This window comes from Phocoena sinus, chromosome 4 (assembly GCF_008692025.1).
Source record: "Phocoena sinus isolate mPhoSin1 chromosome 4, mPhoSin1.pri, whole genome shotgun sequence".
NCBI classification, from domain to species: domain Eukaryota; kingdom Metazoa; phylum Chordata; class Mammalia; order Artiodactyla; family Phocoenidae; genus Phocoena; species Phocoena sinus.
Window position 1 is genome coordinate 143,002,914 of NC_045766.1, and position 17,282 is coordinate 143,020,195.

The window sequence follows — 17,282 nt, forward strand, 5'->3', positions numbered from 1 at the left end:
TATCAAGGTTTTTTTGTTCGTCTGGACAGGCTTGGTTTAGTTTTGACTTGTGTTGGTTTTAGAGTCAATATAGAAGATGACATGAGTTCAGGAGGAGGCCTTGTTTAGGTTCCCAGCGTTTCAGGGCGTGAACTAAATGGCCATCTGGATCCAGGAGGAGAACCCTCCCTTCCTCAGAGGGTGGAGTTGCTGGAACAGTGCCGTGCAGTCTACACCTTCCTATGAGGCATCCCGCCTTGGGCCCGGTCAGGAAACAGGAAGACAGGCAGGTTATATTCAGCCTGGGACCTGAACCTCGTAAAACCAGCCACCCAGCCCGGTTTTATGTGCCCGGCAACAAAGGGACAAACTTGCTCACCCCGGCCTGCTTCCTCTCTCTGGGACCTGCTGTGAGAGCACTGTTTTGCACTCAAAATATGCCTTGAACGCGCTTTGTCATAGTAATTGCCCCCATAAAACGGACCAGGGCACCACATGAAAATGTCCCGTATTTAGAGACCCAGTCCTGCCTGCTTTTTATGGCTGGTGACGTGGGAGGACCTCAGCCCTGGTCACTCTGCCCAGGCACCGCTGAAAGCAGTCCAGGAGGGAAAAAGCATCTGAAGGTGGACAGGAAATCCCGGGCCCAGGAGAGGCCCTGCTGCTGAGAGGCGGCCAGAGCATCCCTCCAGGCTCCCAGGTGGCTCCCGGGCACGGTGTTGGCGCCACTGCCCACGACGCGCGGGTTCAACCCGTGGTCCGCACAGCGCGCCCTTTCCCATCAGTCTTTCTTTCTTCGTCTGCAGAGAAAGAAGAATTGATCCAGAGCGTGCTGACCCAGGTGGCAGAGCAGTTCTCAAGGTACAGAATCTTCTAGATACGTCATCTCCAGAGCTGGGCGCTTTTCCTCTTCATGGCTGGGGTGGGCCACTTGCTCTGAGGCTGTCTCGGCCGGCAGGCTCTGATACGTCACTTGCCCCCAGAAGCTGCCTCCCCAGCGGATCCTTTGGGGACTTACGTACCTAGGCCAGCTTGGATGGGGTCCAGGAAAACAGATACCAGGTGCCACAGACCATGTCAAGTGGGTGTTTTCAGAACGAGAGCCCGTGTTGCTGGTAATCTTCCCAGCTGGCTCTTCTGGGGCTAGGACTTCAACCTACAAGAGCTGACAGCGTCCACAGAGATCCTGTGCAGCTGTGCGGCTTCCTCTCCATTCCGAGTTATCCTGCCCGTTCTGGGTCAGTGCTTTCCATTTCTCAGTCACCTCGCTGTGGCATCTCACTGCCCGAGGGTAGTTAAAATGGGGAAAGGCCGTAGGGTATTTTCTTAAAGCCCAGGAGTTGTTGAACTGAATGGGTTGGAGCCTCCCGGAGAAAGGCACCTCAGGTCCCCTGAGATGGTCTGTGCCCAGCAGAGCAGGGTGTGGGGCTGGACCATGCCCTCTGTGAGCAGAGGACACGGTCCTCCCCAGAGAGCATCTGCTCACTGCCCACGTATGGGGAAGTAAGCATACCTGCTTTACGTTCGCATCTTGGAAAATACACCTTTGAGATAATTCAGAGGGGTATCTTTTTCCTCCTTCCCCTCAGCACCCCTCCCCAACTCCCGTGAGTTCCTTAAAAGCAACTCCTCTGTTCGAGCCCCTCACCAGCCCACCTGTAGGGCTCACCACGGCAGGGAGTCAGCAGATGTTGGCTGAACCCATTTTAACTTGGAGAATTTGATGAGTTATGTTGTTTTGTTTTGTTTTTTCCTTCCTAGAGCATTTAAAATCAACGAACTGAAAGCTGAAGTTGCACATCACTTGGCAGTGCTAGAGAAGCGCGTTGAATGTGAGTGGCATGTTGATTCCCTTTTGATGATTTGTCTTTTAACCTCTGCTTAAAGTAACCACTTAAAACCGTGGCGCTTGGTGATGGCAACGGAGCTGAGGCTGACAGCAAATGTCTTTTCTCTGGGAAATGCGCGAAAGTTACCTTTGAAGTTAACAAGGGCTAGAACAGTGATGAATCTTAAGTGTTTTATTTCTATTTTAAAAGTAACTCAGTAACATATGACATGTTATAAGTGCCATCTTATAAGTATGCAGTAACTTGCAATGTGGTACTTGTCGTAGCACAGCCCCTGGAATAGGGGCTCTTCAGTGCAGGAGAGCACAGAAGGAAACCGTGAGGCCCCCAGACGTAGCCCCCTCCAGGGAAGAACTTCTGCAGAATAACTTGTGTGTGTGTGTTTTTACAAAAATGAGAATGCACCGACCCATACTCTGTGGTTTCACAATTTGGGGGGAGGATGTCCACTAAATCATTACCAAGTCTTGACTCAGTGACCAAATAGCTGAAACTCTGGGAGGAAAACGGCTTCCAGTCACTCACCCTTTGTGTTCCCGTCCATCAAATAAGGAACAAAGCTTGAATTCCGCGTGACCCGCAATTCCCCATTCAATGCACAACGGGAAGGCTCTTTGTCAGTGTCAAGGCCAAGGTTAATGGCTCATGGGCACCACATTTACTGACTTCCCGAATGAGTAAACACACTCCAAACCTGAGGCCGTCGGGGTCGTGGCATCACGGACTCTACCTGGCTGACTCACTGAATGTCACTTTTCATATCTTGTATGAATTGCTTGGATTTTTTACAAGAAAAAACATTCAGGATCATGTCCGAAACCAATTCACCTAAATAACTTTAATCGTGATTTTTATAGTTACCCTTTTCAAAGTGTGGCAACATTTTAAATATCCATTTGGTCCTATCACCCTGGGAGCTTTGTTTTTCTCCCCCACAAAATCATGGTACCCAGAAACTGCTGTGAACTTAGTTTTCTGGGAGTGGTTACTGGTACCCTAAAAATAAAGGGGTTGGAATATAGCACGTTGTTTCTGCTGGATGTTTTTTCAAAAGAGAGAGCTTCATAATAAAGAAACTTTGGTTTGGGTAAAAAAATAAAATCCATTTGGTCATTAGAGCTTCAGAACAGTTTTATTTTCCCCATTGGTGATGAAGGAGCCACCAGGAGATTAAGTGACCTGCTGAAGTTCACTCAGCAAATTGGAAAAGTAAATAAAACCGGAACGAGCCCCGGGGTCCTGGTGGGGCTGCTCTCACCATCACCTTTCCCCATGGGGAGCCAGCACCACAGCAGGGCGGGGAAGGCCTGAGGGTGCAGGTTAGAAAGCAGCTGTGACAGCTGGCCTCGCGGCTACGGCCGCAAACACTGGTCATGGCTGCACTGAGCAGAAAAGAGGTTTTGCCCGAAGGGATTGGGGGAGCTCCCCTGGGTGTCAGGAGGGCTCAGGACCAGGGCTCAGTAGCTCTGCAGCAGGAGCGATGCCCCAAACCCCACGTAGAGCTGATGCTGTGAGGATGCCGACCTGGTGGATCTGAGCCCCAGATGTACAGTACCCCCCCGGCACCCCTAGATCTGTGCTTGGACCCCCATAGCCCCTGTGGCCACTGCTGCATACATCAGGCTGCTTCTCTGTACACGAGCTACAGATCCAGAGTCTGGACTGAGCGGAATCAGGTGCCCACACCCTCGCTGCAAGGACGGCCAAGGAAAGCAAGTGTTAGTGTCCTGTGGCTCTCATGACAAAGCACTGCAAACTGGGGGGCTTAAAACAACAGAAATGAATTCCCCCACTGTCGTGAGGCCGGAAGTCCGAGATCACGGTGTCAGCAGGGTCAGTTCCTTCTGGAGGGGAATGTGTCCCAGGCCTGCTCCAGCTTCCAGGACGCCCACGGGCCTTGGCGTGTGGCCTCATCACTCCAGGCTGCCGCCGCCTGCACGTGGCCTTCTCCCCTTGCATCTGCATTCAGGTCGTCCCATCAGGACACACCTGTCTGTGGATTTAGGGCCCACCCTCACCCAGAATGATCTCATCTCAAGATCCTTTTTCTAAACAAGGTCACACTCTCATTCTGGGGGTCAGGATGTGAGCCTGTCCTTTACAGGGGCACAGTTCAACCCACTGCCGTGAGCGTTTGGGGTTTCCATCTTCTGCCGTGGGCGACAAGCTCAGCTTCCCACCAAGCCCCGTAGAGTAGGGAGCTCTCTGGACGTGGGAAGAGGTTCAGCCAAAGAACACAGAAAGCATTCAGTGCTGAGTCACCACCTACAATCACAGAGATGAAGAGTCATACAGTCCCCACCTGGAGAGCAGATGCCCGGGGGGTGGGGAAGGCTGGGGGGTGACAGGTGCCTCCTGCTTCGTCGTCCTCTCCTCCGGCGCCTCTGACCACTTCACCCCGCCCCACACGGAAGCCAGCTCCAGTGCCGCCGTTCCTTGGAAACAGACAAGTTGAAGAGGCCGTTAATTAATTCTCAGAAGTCCTACAGGGAGCTGTGTTGACTTCAACTTGAGAGGCTTCCGGTATCTGGCCGAGGGGACACCAATCAGGCCGAGAAGTGTTTTTATTTTGCCTTCAAGTGGCTTGTGGATTGAGGACCATTAAAGGATGGATCCCCGATGACCTCCCCAGCATGTCCTTGCCCGGAATCCTCCAAAACTAGCTCGCATCTCCTCCTGGGGCTCCTGGTGTAAATCAGATAATTCACGCACAGGCGCATAAATTACCCGGAGGATGGCATCACCCCTTCATCCCCCAGCTCAGGCTCACTGCAAACTTACTAGTGTTTTTACTAGTGGTATTAATTTCTAGCATCAGAGACCTGGGCACTGAAGGAGTGGGATGGAGAGAGCTTGCATTTCTCAGGAGGGAGAGGACGTTAGGGTTAGGGTTCCAGGAGCTGCGGTCAGGTGGCCGGGTGTGGGCAGCGGCCTCCCCCCATGGCCCACTTTGGCACCTCTCCCTGCATCAGCCCCTGGCCTCCCCACCACTTCCCGGCTGCCCGCTGCCCACAGGAACGTGGCTATGGGGGCCCACGCACCCCCGGAGGGGGCCCTCGTCCTCCCTGGACTCCACCTGGCTTTGGGCGCATCCTTTCCTGGCGCTTGTGGCTGACGGCTCCCCGGGCTCCACCCGCCTCTGCGTTAGCGCGAAGGTGGGCGCGGTCACGTCATCTGTGCTGAGCCCCGGGGGGGGGTGTGAGTTCCTAAGAGCCGCCCAGACACAGCAATCAGGGCCTCCCCCGAAGACATCGCAGGGACTTTGGAAATGGACAGGGGAGGCCTTTTGAGGACAGGGATTCTGCAGCTGGACCTCTCCCGCAGGTCACTTGGGGAACTGGCCATCCCGGCCACTCAGAAGGTCAGCCCTGACCCTGCAGAGTTGCCAGAAGCAAGCCGGCCTGCGCTGCTGGCCTGGGAAGGCTGCCAGGAATATGACTGCCGGGCTGCTCCGCTGTACCCGACCAGATATGGACACACACACACACACACACACACACACACACACACACACACGTAAGCACACACACACGTAAGCACACGCAGAAACGCAGGCACATACCCTCGCACACATACACGAACCCCCGTGTACATACACACAGAAACACACATGCACACACACACTTTGTCTGGTATGTGTGAGCTGTTCGGAGCTGTTCTCTGCCTCTTGAATTCAAAGAGGCACCAGCTAGAACTGCCCATCTGTAAACCACATTACATTGATTTGACTTGTTTTAAATGGAATTTCCTGCCTTTTTTTTTTTTGACCTTCTCAAGTGTATAATTCTTTGGAATCAAATGTAAATTCTGCCATAGCTCTTAATTCACGCTGAAAGCTTTCCTTCCTTTTCTACGAAATGTTTTCCTTCTTCGGGAGGCTGGGGTCTCGCTTAGGTGAGAAGCCATTTCCTAAACACAGGACATCCAGGGCCTCCCCTCACTTCCCGGTTGGAGATGGGCCAGCCAGGGGCGCCCCTCCCTCCCGTCCTTCCTTGTTTGCGGGAAGGGCCCAGGCGCCCTGCGGTGGGCACAGGGCAGTCCTGCCCCTGTTCAGCGTTTGTCCCTGCCGGGGCCTGGCCCACAACCTACAGACTAGAGAGCTGGCCCCATGGGGCGAAGTTTACAGCCAGGTCATGCAAACAACCCAGAAAACTGAAACCAAAGCTTGCTTTTCTTTTTGTCACCGGGGAAATGTGCTTTATGCAAATTCTTTACCAAAGTCCTTGGAGGAAGTGCTGAAACCCGAGGCTCTATTCCTACGTGGCTATAAACAACTTCCAAAGCTCTGCAGCCTAACTAGGGCCTCGCCTGCCCACAGCCAGCCTCTTAGGAGAGCCCAGTGGGTCAGGGGGAGAAGGGAGTAGGACAGAGCTGCCTTCGTGACCTGACCGTGACCGTGCTGTTACTTCTGCCTGCTGAGGCCCCGTCCCCGAAGCCAGTGTCCCTCTTAGAAAATCATTCTTAAAGGTCCTCTAGGGCTTCCCTGATGGCGCAGTGGTTGAGAGTCCGCCTGCCGATGCAGGGGACGCGGGTTCGTGCCCCGGTCTGGGAGGATCCCACTATGCCGCGGAGCAGCTGGGCCCGTGAGCCATGGCCGCCGAGCCTGCGCGTCCGGAGCCTGTGCTCCGCAACGGGAGAGGCCACAACAGTGAGAGGCCCGCATACCGCAAAAAAAAAGGTCCTCTAGGGTGGCCGTGACCTACAGAGGCCCACACAGCCCCTTCTAAAGTCCGAGGGAACAGCAGTGTCCAGGTGGTGCTCACACTCAGCCTGGGGCTGTGGAGCCTCTGCTTTAGTTTGGGGTTCTGGTCCGTGCCCGCCTGTGTTTCAAGTTTGAGACTGACAAGTGGGAAACTGACATCCGTCTCAACCCTGAGTCCTCCCTGGTGTCAGTGCCAGGACCTGGGGGAGGCCCAGCTCGGACGGCCTTCTCACTCCCCCAGGATCTTCCACGAGGCATCCTGGTGTCCAGCAAGGCCTGGGAGCGGCAGCCCTGGGTCTGCTGGTGCCTGAATCCGCCGAGCGCTCTCACTGCCTCCTGGCTTCCGCCCGGCGGTCTGGCTCTTTAATCCCGTGACGCATTGTTTTTCTCTTCCATTGATTAACGCACTTTTGCCATCTCATTACTTACTATCAGTTTCCTTGGCAACCAGGCTGTATTTCATAAACATCATTACAGTAAATTCTATCATTCCATGTTGCCCAAAAGGCTTAATCTTAACATCACCCCCGATAAATGGCCAAGGAACCTGATCTACATCAATTTCAATACCACACAATCAAACATCAGGCAACCAGCAAAAGCCATGAGCTACGAGGCAGCTGCTAACAGGAGCACCCTTGACTTGTTGATGATGGGGAAAAGCAGATAAGAAAACATGATCCCAATTCTGCCTTTTTTAAATTAAGAAAGATAAATATTTAGATTGCATGGGGGTGGGAGAAAAATGCCTGGAAGGATACACACCAATATATACAATATTAAATGAGTTCTCTGGGCCAATAGGATCATGGATAATTTTTTTTGGGGGGCTGTGTTGGGTCTTTGTTGCTGCGCGCAGGGTTTCTCTAGTTGCGGCGAGCGGGGGCTACCGTTGGTTGCGGCGCGCGGGCTTCTCACTGCGGCGGCTTCTCTTGCTGCAGAGCACGGACTCTAGGCGCACGGGCTTCAGTAGTTGTGGCACACAGGCTCAGTAGTTGTGGCTCGCGGGCTCTAGAGCACAGGCTCAGTAGTTGTGGCTCACGGGCTTAGTTGCTCCGCGGCATGTGGGATCTTCCCGGACCAGGGCTCGAACCCGTGTCCCCTGCATTGGCAGGTGGATTCTTAACCACTGGGCCACCAGGGAAGTCCCATGGATAAATTTTTAAATACCCTTCTTTGAGATACTCTGTATTTCCTCCATTTTCTACAACGATCATAGGTTATTTTGTATTCAGAGAAGTGATGCTGGAAACGGAATGAATGGTACCCGTGGACCCTGCAGGCAGGGCACCGCTACCCTGTTTGGACTCTATACTGCGTGTTCCATCTCTTCCCCAGATGGATCCACATTTTGGATCCAAGTCTATGCCACATGCCATGTCTCTTCTCCATATCTATCCAACTTTCCAAAATTTTCTGCCCTTCACGTGTTAACAACCCCTTCCTGGGTCCCTTCCTGCCACTGATGTTGAATCTACCATCTGTCCCATTCGCAGACCCGCAGACACAGCTCCGCGGTGGTCCTCTCCTCCTCTGGGTAAGCGTCCTGCAATGGCATGGCGGCCGAGAAATGTCTGGGAGGCCGCGCATGCCTGGTCCAAATGCAAACCGTAAAGGGTGTATGCTAATGTGCTTTTTCTTGGAAGAGGACCCATGGTTTCATCCACCTCCTAATGGGGTCCGCAATGCGAGAAAGTGCTGAGGGCACCGCACCCCAAAGGAGGGTGTGGGCTCTTGGTGGGAGCACAAAGTACCGATGTCCAGTTCCCCGGCTTCCCCACCTCGCTGGTCCCGCGTCCTGGTACAGGAGGGTGGAGATGGTGTTCGGGTCTCTCCCTTGGCATCCCGCACGGCACAGAAGCAGGTCACCGGGACCAGATCCGAGTATCAGATCCTCCAGATTCCTGCCACTGGACAGAAAGAAGCAGTGGTTCCACATAATCTCGCCCCCGCTTGGCCCCTGACACTGAAATGTTTAGAAAACCCACCCAGGGAGATTGTGGTTCCTGGCAGGCTGCCCGGGGGCTCGGCGCTGGGAGAATTCCCCCAGCCGCGAGCCCCAGAGCTGCTGACAGCTCCTCCGGATGGGAGACGGGTGGAAGCCCACGGAAGTCGCTGAGTTGCTTTGTTTTTCTCTTAGAAATCACCTGCATTTTATTTTTAGCCATATTCCGAGCCGCTTGATGGAAAGGGGAATGAGTGGCATCGTGGGTAGTATCTTTCTGCATAAAAATCGAGGTGTGATTACCAAGAAACAAAGCTAATCTTCTTTATTTCTTATGACCTGACTCTAATCTGAAAGCCGTTCCAAAACTGGCAGCGTTTCTGAGCTAAATGTGCACCTGCCAGAGTGAACGTCTTGAAGTTGAATGCTCGCTGGCAGGCGTAAGCGCCAGCTCATCCTTTGATGAAAACACACAGTGTTCTGACGTAGGGGACCCGGTGCTGCAGGACCCTGGGAACGTGACCAGGCGCAGGTTCCGCTCGTCCTTCCGCTTGTCCTTCACCTGTGGCCTGATCACTTCTCATCCAGTTCAAGTCAGCGCTTCTCCCGGTTAACTGCTCTACCCAGGACCTTCAAATGCAAAGCTTTTACCTTAACGAAATTTTCATCCTTGCTGGGAGGGCTGTGGTTTTGCTCCCCGAGCCCTTCATTGCATTTTACTACCCTGGGAACACGTACCCCCTTTTCCTTTTGGGGATAAAAGATCCTCTGTCCCGTGTCCTCAGCTGGCGCTTAGGGGTACGGAGAAAAAGCAAGAAGTAGGTGCGGGAACAGTGGAGATTCGGGAAGCGGGGAGGGGGAGGGGCTTCTGTCCTCGAGGGCCCGTGTGGATGAACGTGACGAACAGGCTGTGGCTGAGCCGCGTGGCGGGGGGAGGCCTGAGAATCAGCGGCGTGGGCAGGACTGGGAACCAGTGTCTGAGCCAGCTTCCGCCCCTCACCCCCGGGGACGTGGGAGCCACGGGCGAGCCCCCAGTTACCAGCCTCCCCAGCCTCCACGTGTATCCTTGGTAACCCCCTCATTTCTCTTGGTCTCCAGTGGAAGGACTGAAAGTGGTGGAGGTTGAGAAATGCAAGAGTGACATTAAAAAGATGAGGGACGAGCTGGCAGCTAGAAGCAACAGGTAAGGTCTGCGCTGGGCAAGTGCGGCAGATGGCCGGGGAGAGCTCTGCGCGGCCACGTGGAGCCGAGAGGGGCCCTGGGGGGGGCGGTTTCCCCCGAAAGCAGAGCTGGAGGATCCCAGCTCTGGCTGGGGTGGGCACCGTCTGGGATTTGCTTTCCGATGACATAGCTTTCTTATCATAAAAGAGAGTTTATGGCAGAGGGAGGCTGGGAGGATGACTTCACAGAAAAGGCCAGTAATCTTCTTGCAGGTCAAAGTGTTAGGATTCACGGCCCCAACTTGAACAGAGTTGGCATCGATTTTTTGAAAAGGGGAACGATAAAAGGAGAAAGGCCTTTGGCTTCCAGGGGACGAGTGTCCTGGTGTCCCGGAGGCCCCAATCCCGTGCGGACGTCCCCATAGCACAGAGCGGCCCGTCAGGGGAGCGATGCCACATTCTGGACACAGAAATCACTTGTCCCACGGAATAAGGGTCCCCCCACACATCCCCTGGAGAGCCAGGGTGAGGTGGCCCAGGCTACCGAAATCCAGGAAAAGCATGCCCCAGGCATTTTTTGGAAAGTGGGGTTTGGGCTACAGCCAGACCCTTTGCCGAAACCGTGGTTAAAGCAGATGTTTAGGTCAAGGGCAGAGATGCACCACATCAGCCAAGGTGATGCTGGATGTTGTACACACCGAGCGCCCGCTGTGTGCGGGGCTGTACCAGGTGCTCTGCTGACGGGACCAGCTTGCAACTGTCTGCTGTCCTGCGTTGCTGCACGCCCGTGGTCCACAGACCGCATGGTGACGGTGTGGCCCGTCACCCCCGGGACGCCACGCCACTAAGGAGGCTGAGGTTACAGCTGGGGCTCAGCAGGATTTAACGGGACTGATGAACCTGCGAACGGCCCTGTGAAAGCACACCAGGTTGGCTTACGAGGCCACCCAACATCTTGAAGATCGTTTCCTAAGTTTTCAAAATTGAGGGCAACCTGCTTACTGCAAAGCGTGGCTACGTGCAAGGGCCTTCGGTGCAGGAGGGGAAGGGGAAGCTGGTGGTCGCAGGGGAGGGGCCGGGCTGGCGGCCTCAGGATGGGCTCGGGGACTAGCCTGACGGGCTCCGGGTGGCGCATGTCTTCCGGGGACCACGCCTCGTTCGTGGCCCGCTCACTTGTCAAGTATTTTGGACTTCGGGATGTCTCATCCCATTGGATTTGGGGGAAGTCGGTGGACCTCCGTCCCGTGGCCAGTCCTAACACCCAGGGGAGATAAAGCTTGTCAGCCAGGCCCTGTCCCGGCCGCTCTGCGAGCAGCCTCAGACTGTTGGCCCGAGGCCGAGGGCCGTGTCTGCTGCGGCGAGCGGGTGGTGCCCTGGGCCCCGTCCCCCGTGTTCTCTCTGTAGGGTCGCCTGCAGCCACACGGCCCACAGAGCACTTGCAGGAGGCGGGGTTCGGGTTTGGGTTTTGGTTTGAGGTATAGTTGACTTACAGTGTTAGGTTAGTTTCACGGGCATGACGTAGTGATTCAAAAGCAGAAGGTGTTTTATAATGAGGCCTCTCGTCCCTTCTCAAATGATTCAATCCTGCCACCTGCCCAGAGCAACCGGGGTGAGTCAGGAGCGCCCCCCCGCCCCCGCTGCTGGTCCTGCCCCGCCAGCCGTGTGGCAGGCACCCCCCCCCCCACCGCCCCTTCTGTAAGAGCCAGGCTGGGGCAGGGGCAAGGGCAACGTGATGCCCTGCTGTGCTTTCTGGCGTGCACTGCCCTGCGGGTCAGGTTGCAGGAGAAAAAACAGAATTTCGTCCAGGTGGTATTAGTTTCCTGTGGCTGCTCCTGCAGGGCTGAAAACAACAGGAATTGACTTTCCCATAGTTCTGAGGGCTCGAAGTCTGAAATGAAGGTGTCAGGAAGGCCAGGCTCCCTCTGAAGGCTCTCGGGGAGAATCTGTTCCAGGCCTCTCTCCCAGCTTCTAGCGGTCGTCAGCGATTCTTGGGGCCCCTTGGCTTGTAGGGCATCACTCCAGTCTCTGCCTCTGTCTCCACATGGCCTTTTCTTCGTATGTGTCTGTCTCTGCGTCCAAATGGCCCTTTTTTAAAAAGACACCAGTCATATTGGATTAGGGGCCACCCTAATCCAATCACACTTGGTGTGACCAGTCTTAACTCATTACATCTGTTACAGCCCTATTTCCAGATGAGGCCACAGTCACAGGTACTGGGGGTTGGAACATCAACATATGATTCTTGGGGGACACAATAGACCATGTGGAGAAGACCTGCCCAATTTCAGAGCACAAGGGAAGCAAGGCGTCACCTGCAGGCACCTGTCGGGGGCCAAGTGGGCAGAGCCGGGGCTCTTCCACGCCCCCCACACCCCGCAAGAAGTATCAATACGTGTTTGGAACTCACAGTGCTGTGGTCCAAAGAGGAGCCTTCCCTGTGCCCCAGCCACTTCTAGAGGCATGTCTTCTCAACAGGCAGTTTTCACAGCAGCTCATGTAGGTGAGAGACGGGTAATTGTGGCTCTTCGATCGAAAACAGAATGGGGTAAAGTCTCAAACAGTGCCGACACATTGCGAAAAAAGAAATGCAGCCTCCTGGGCTCGGGGCTAATCCACAGCAGCAACACCCACCTGGGACGCTGGCCCAGGAGCCTAGCACCCCTTTGTGCCCCACACAAACAGCCCTGCCCTTTTCTTTATGGAGAAATTAACTCAGATGGAAGATAAGCTGCTTGCACTGCCCCTCGTCTCTGCTGACGGCTGGGTTCCATCTTAATCGTGCAAGGGGGCCGTGCAGTCATCCAGCATCCGGGGAACAGGCTCGTTACCTGCGGGGGAGGTCGCACAGCTGAGCAGCTCTTTCTGAGGATGTCCACCCAGCGGGTGGTGATCCTGCCTCTCGGGGGCGGAGCGGGGAACAAAGGCACCTGCCCGGCTGAGCTCAGGTCTGCACCCGCTCGGGTGGCCAGTGAGCCTGAAGCGATGGCCGCCTTCACCCCCACACAGGCACACCCCAGCGTGGCCTCGGAGCCAGGGCTCTGCGTGGACCAGAACCGCCTTTCCCCAGGGAATAGGGATGGCCGTCGGGTCAGATGAGGCGCAGACCCACAGACACCCTCGGAACGGGCTGCGCTCCCCTGAGACGCAGGCCTTGGGTTTCTCTTGGCTTTTTCCCCAAGAGGACAGAGGGAGGATTGCCCGCCCACATTCAGGGCAGGGCCCGGCCCCGCCGAGCACGTGGGGGCTGCAGGAACACGGGGCGGCATCTGAGGACTCTGGGATCTGTCATCTCTCCTTTCATCCCAAACAAATGGCCTTGACCACTGGACTGAGCCCCAGGAGCGGGGAGGCTGGGAGCACAGAAAATGAAAGCAAAAACCAGCCCCAAACAGAAAGAAAAGAAAAGGCGCCATGCCAGCTGCTCTGTCAGCTGGAGGATGCTGGTTCCCGTGGCGACGGGCCGAAGAGGGAGCAGGCAGGGCTGCCTGGCCGCGGCAGGACCTCCCAACGCTGGGATTTTCAAGGAAGCAGCGGATTCCAGCAGTCAGATCATCTTCGGCGGTGGAAGCTTACACGGCCCTCCTGGGAAAGGCGCGGGACTGACCTGCACAGCACGTGTGTGCATGTTTGTACAAAAGAGGTTAAAAGCGGAAAAGAAATAATGACGATGCTACCTAATGCTCTTAAGTCACAGACCAGGTTCTCACTGCTCAGACATGCGTGTGTAAACGGGAGTTCTCGTTGACAAGGGCGACCACGGAAAGCGTTTGGTTGGCGCGTTTTCTTGGTTCATTTTGTTACCCTTTTGCTAAATCTGTCTTAAAATCCCACTCCATGCACGGAGCTGTCTTAAGCAGCTCGGATGATTTCTCAAGCCTCGGGTGGAGGGAGGGAACGGCGGCACGCCAAGAAAGTCACACTGAGGCTCTTTACCCAAAAAGGAAGCAGACGTATTATTCTGAGTTTGCAAGTGGCACAGACTATACTGAGGGGGGGGGGGGGGGGGCCAGTCAGTAAAAATAACAGTGACCACGATGCTCCCAGTCAGAATCCAGTCCCGAGCTTCCCAGATGTTCTTCTACGCCCAGACAGCCGGTTCTGAAAAACAGCTACGAAATACTGTTGTAATTTTTTTTCATTTACAACACTGTAAACCGTCAGTAGATGAAAATGCAGCCTCAGACATTTTTGCAGAATGTCTGCAAATGTCGCCCACCCAGTGAGTTCTTTGCTCCTCATTCCGTGGCCAATTGTTTTGCAGTACCTTTCAGGACGTACTGTAGGCAACGTTTCTTTGTCCCTTTTCATCCCAAATTCCCTCGCTTCCCATAATACTCATCATTAAAGATGACATGACAGTCCTCCCTGTTGAAGTACCATCATGGTTTAGATTATTTCCCATTGGGGGACGTTCCGGTGGCTTCTAGTTTGGTTTTGTGTCTCTGTAGCAACAGCAGACACTGTGATAAATACCTTCAAGCTGTTTGCTTACGTCTAATTCTTTGCTTATGATGAATTCTCCAGAGGAGCCTTGCAGCTTAAAGGATGTGAATTTCTTTACGGCTCTTACAATACAGTATAAATTGCTCTCCTGGAAGATGGAAGTTTATTTACAAACTGCATGAGCTTCTGGGCTGGCCCCATCCCCAGCCTGGGAATCTCACGCAAGGCAGGGGGAGGGGGAGGAGCGGGGTGTTAGACCCTCCCGCCACCCCCGCTGTGCTCCCTATTTGAGGTGGGGGGACTTCAAGTTCCTTCCGGAGGAGTTAAGGTGCCCATGTGGGCTGGGGGCCCAGGCGCTGCCGGCTCTCCTGGAGCAGCCCCGACCTGCAGTCCCTGGCTGTGACCCCCTCGGGCCAGCACACTCGCCCCTGATGTCGGAAGGGGGCTTCCCTCCAAAGCCACCAGGCTCCTTTTGCTCTGTTCTTTTGTTTTGTTTTGCTTTTGTTGCCGCAACCCGAGGCATGTGGGATCTTAGCTCCCCGACCAGGGATAGAACCCGGGCCCCCTGCATCGGAAGTGCAAGTCTTAACCACTGGACCGCCAGGGAAGTCCCTGTTCTGTTCTTGATGCCTTGATGTTAAGGAATGAAAAGCAGAGTCAGAGATCAAACTCGCCTCTCAACGTGTGTGTAAGGGGAACAGCTGGGGACATCCTGAAAGTCTATCACAGGAGGCGGGATTGATGACCTTATGAGGTCCATCACGCCCGAGGTCCCAAGGAGGACTTGCTTTTTGATGAGGTCGAGCTCTCTGAAGCAGCAGCAGTGCATTTGTGACATGGTAGTGGAAAAAGCAAGTTGCCAGAGAGGAAACTTGGTACCATTCCATCCTTATCTAAAAGGACCAGGGGCTGTCCGTGTGTGTCCATACCTAGGAATGTTCTGGAAAGGTACCCCAAACTTCACAGAAGGCATTGCCAGGTGTGAGATTTAGAGGAAAGAAGTGGGTGAAAGGGGACTTACTTTTTTTTACTTTGCTTCTGTGTTTTTTGAATTTTTTAGAATAAACGTATTTTGCTCGCATCATTTAAAAGAGATTTTCAGGAGCTTCTCTAAAATGAAGATGCCATGTTTGCTGAGAGCTCAGTATTATCTCAGGAGGTCCAGGCACGGTCTTCGGGGTTTAGCAATGAGGCGTCACTGGCTTTACGACTTATCCTTCTGTAACAAATAAGACCAAAGGGGTTTGTGGGATGCGGATTGGGTTGGGTTTTGTGTTTTTCGGTCTTTCTCCGATGAGGTCCCCGCAATCCGCCGCCCAAGTGACGCCAAGACCGAGGCGGCAGTGCCAGAAACAATCTTTGCTTTTCCCTTCAGGACCAGCTGTCCCTGTAAATACAGTTTTTTGGATAACAGCAAGAAGTTGACATCTCGACGCGATGTCCCCGCTTATCCCAAGGTAAGGTCACATCCTGCCCCTGAAGAAACCACAGTCAGCGTCCACAGCCTCCCACCCTCGGCCCCCCTGACCTCCCAACCCGGCCCCTGCCATCTGCGCATCTGCAAAACCAGCTCCCACCCGGGCCCTGGGCTGTGGAACACTGCCGTTTTTCTTAGGCAGGATATATTTTCTCTCTGACGTTTGTTTAGCCACAGTGGTCCCAGACCAAGCTCCAAGAGATCGGAGCTCCTCCCCGGTGTCCAGCCAGCCCCCATCGCCGACTCAGTGAACGTGCAAACGTTACTTGAAAGAACTTTCATTTTTAACTAAATTATTTAAAACCTGCTTCGCTGCATCTCCTGTCCCTGAACAACATGTAGTTGTCGTGAGAAGTTTTGCTTTTTGGTCACAAAGGATTTCTCAGTTACAAGAGAACCTCAGCCCTTGTTAGAGCAGCAGTGCCCTGGGAACGGGGGTAGGGTTCTTCAGACAGCTGCAAAAGAGGGGTCCGGTGATGGTGGTCCCCCATCTCACAGCGCCTGCAGCTGGCGACTGAGCAGGACCCTGGCCCAACTGTTCTTTGCATACTCTCCCACTAAGATTTGGGCTTCGCAGTGGCCGGGGTCCTGCAGACAGGGCGCCTGGCTGTGCCCAAGGCCACCCCACCACACACTGTTCCCACAGCAGCAAAGAAACTCCCAGAGCCTCCCTGCCAGGGGGTTCCCCAACTCGGATACAAAAGACAAGCTAAATACTGTCCAAGGTTTTCACATGGACACAAGTGCCCTGCCCCACAGGAATGCGTGACCCACACCTCAGGATCCGCCCCAGGGTGTCACGAGGCCCAGCGTAGGCCCAGAACAAAAGGTGCCGGTCCTCCGCAGTGGTTCCTTTTAAAAAAACAAACGGAAAGACCTAGGAGACGACTGTATCTAACTCCAAAACACCGTGACTGTCTTGGGTCTAAAATCTTGTTTCCTCTGACAATGTAACCTAAACGGTCTTCCGTAGAACCAGCGCCTGCCCCCAGCAAGCTGGGCTGTTATAGCCCACGGCTAAACCAGTGACAGCGTCCAAAAGCAAACCTCAAAATAACTTCTTAGCCACTATTTGAATTTATGCCAAGTAAAAGTTTTTTCCCTTGATTTCACTTTATTGTATTTTTTAAAGTCTGGTTTCTTGGGATGTCATTAGCATGCAGTAAGGCTCACCTTCAGTGCAGAGCACCATCAAGTGTGACAGGTTTACGTGGTCACGTACCCTCCACCACGGTCAAGGGGTGAACGTTCTGTCTCCCCCAAGCGCCCCCTCGTCCCCTGTGCCGTCATTCCTGGCGCTCTGCCCCTGACCACCACTGGTGGGATGTCTGTCCCCGTAGTTCTGACCCCTCCAGAGTTCTCGTGGGTGTAGCCTTTGAGAAGGTACCCAGGTGTCCTGAGAGGGGGGCAAGAGGAGAGTGGAGAAGGCATGGCCAGCCTTCGTCTCAACCCAGAGGCCCCCGTGCGTGCTTACAGTGCTTTCCTGTCCCCTCCAGTACCTGCTGTCCCCCGAGACCATAGACGCCCTGCGGAAGCCCACCTTCGATGTCTGGCTCTGGGAGCCCAACGAGGTGAGTGCAGGAGACGCCTGGGAGCGGGACCGGCTTCGGGGACCAGACGGGAGCAGCCCCATCGCTCTTCTCCTCGGCTTCTCCTCTGTCTTCTTTGTCTTTCAACTTGATTCTCCGGGTTGGCGGCCAAACTGCCTCTTGGTGGGCTCGAGAAG

The 17,282-nt window shown here is 54.5% G+C and overlaps 1 protein-coding gene across 4 annotated transcripts in view; it reads left to right on the forward strand.

Moving 5' to 3' along the window:
- Nucleotides 1-17,282, forward strand: part of PDE9A (phosphodiesterase 9A) — a 99,894-nt gene that overhangs the window by 68,315 nt on the left and 14,297 nt on the right. For all 4 annotated transcript variants that reach the window (XM_032631630.1, XM_032631631.1, XM_032631633.1 and 1 more), the window contains exons 5-9: nucleotides 786-840; nucleotides 1,741-1,811; nucleotides 9,575-9,659; nucleotides 15,455-15,536; nucleotides 17,053-17,127. In XM_032631630.1, the coding sequence (XP_032487521.1) occupies nucleotides 786-840; nucleotides 1,741-1,811; nucleotides 9,575-9,659; nucleotides 15,455-15,536; nucleotides 17,053-17,127 (368 nt within the window). The remainder of the gene's footprint in view (nucleotides 1-785; nucleotides 841-1,740; nucleotides 1,812-9,574; nucleotides 9,660-15,454; nucleotides 15,537-17,052; nucleotides 17,128-17,282) is intronic.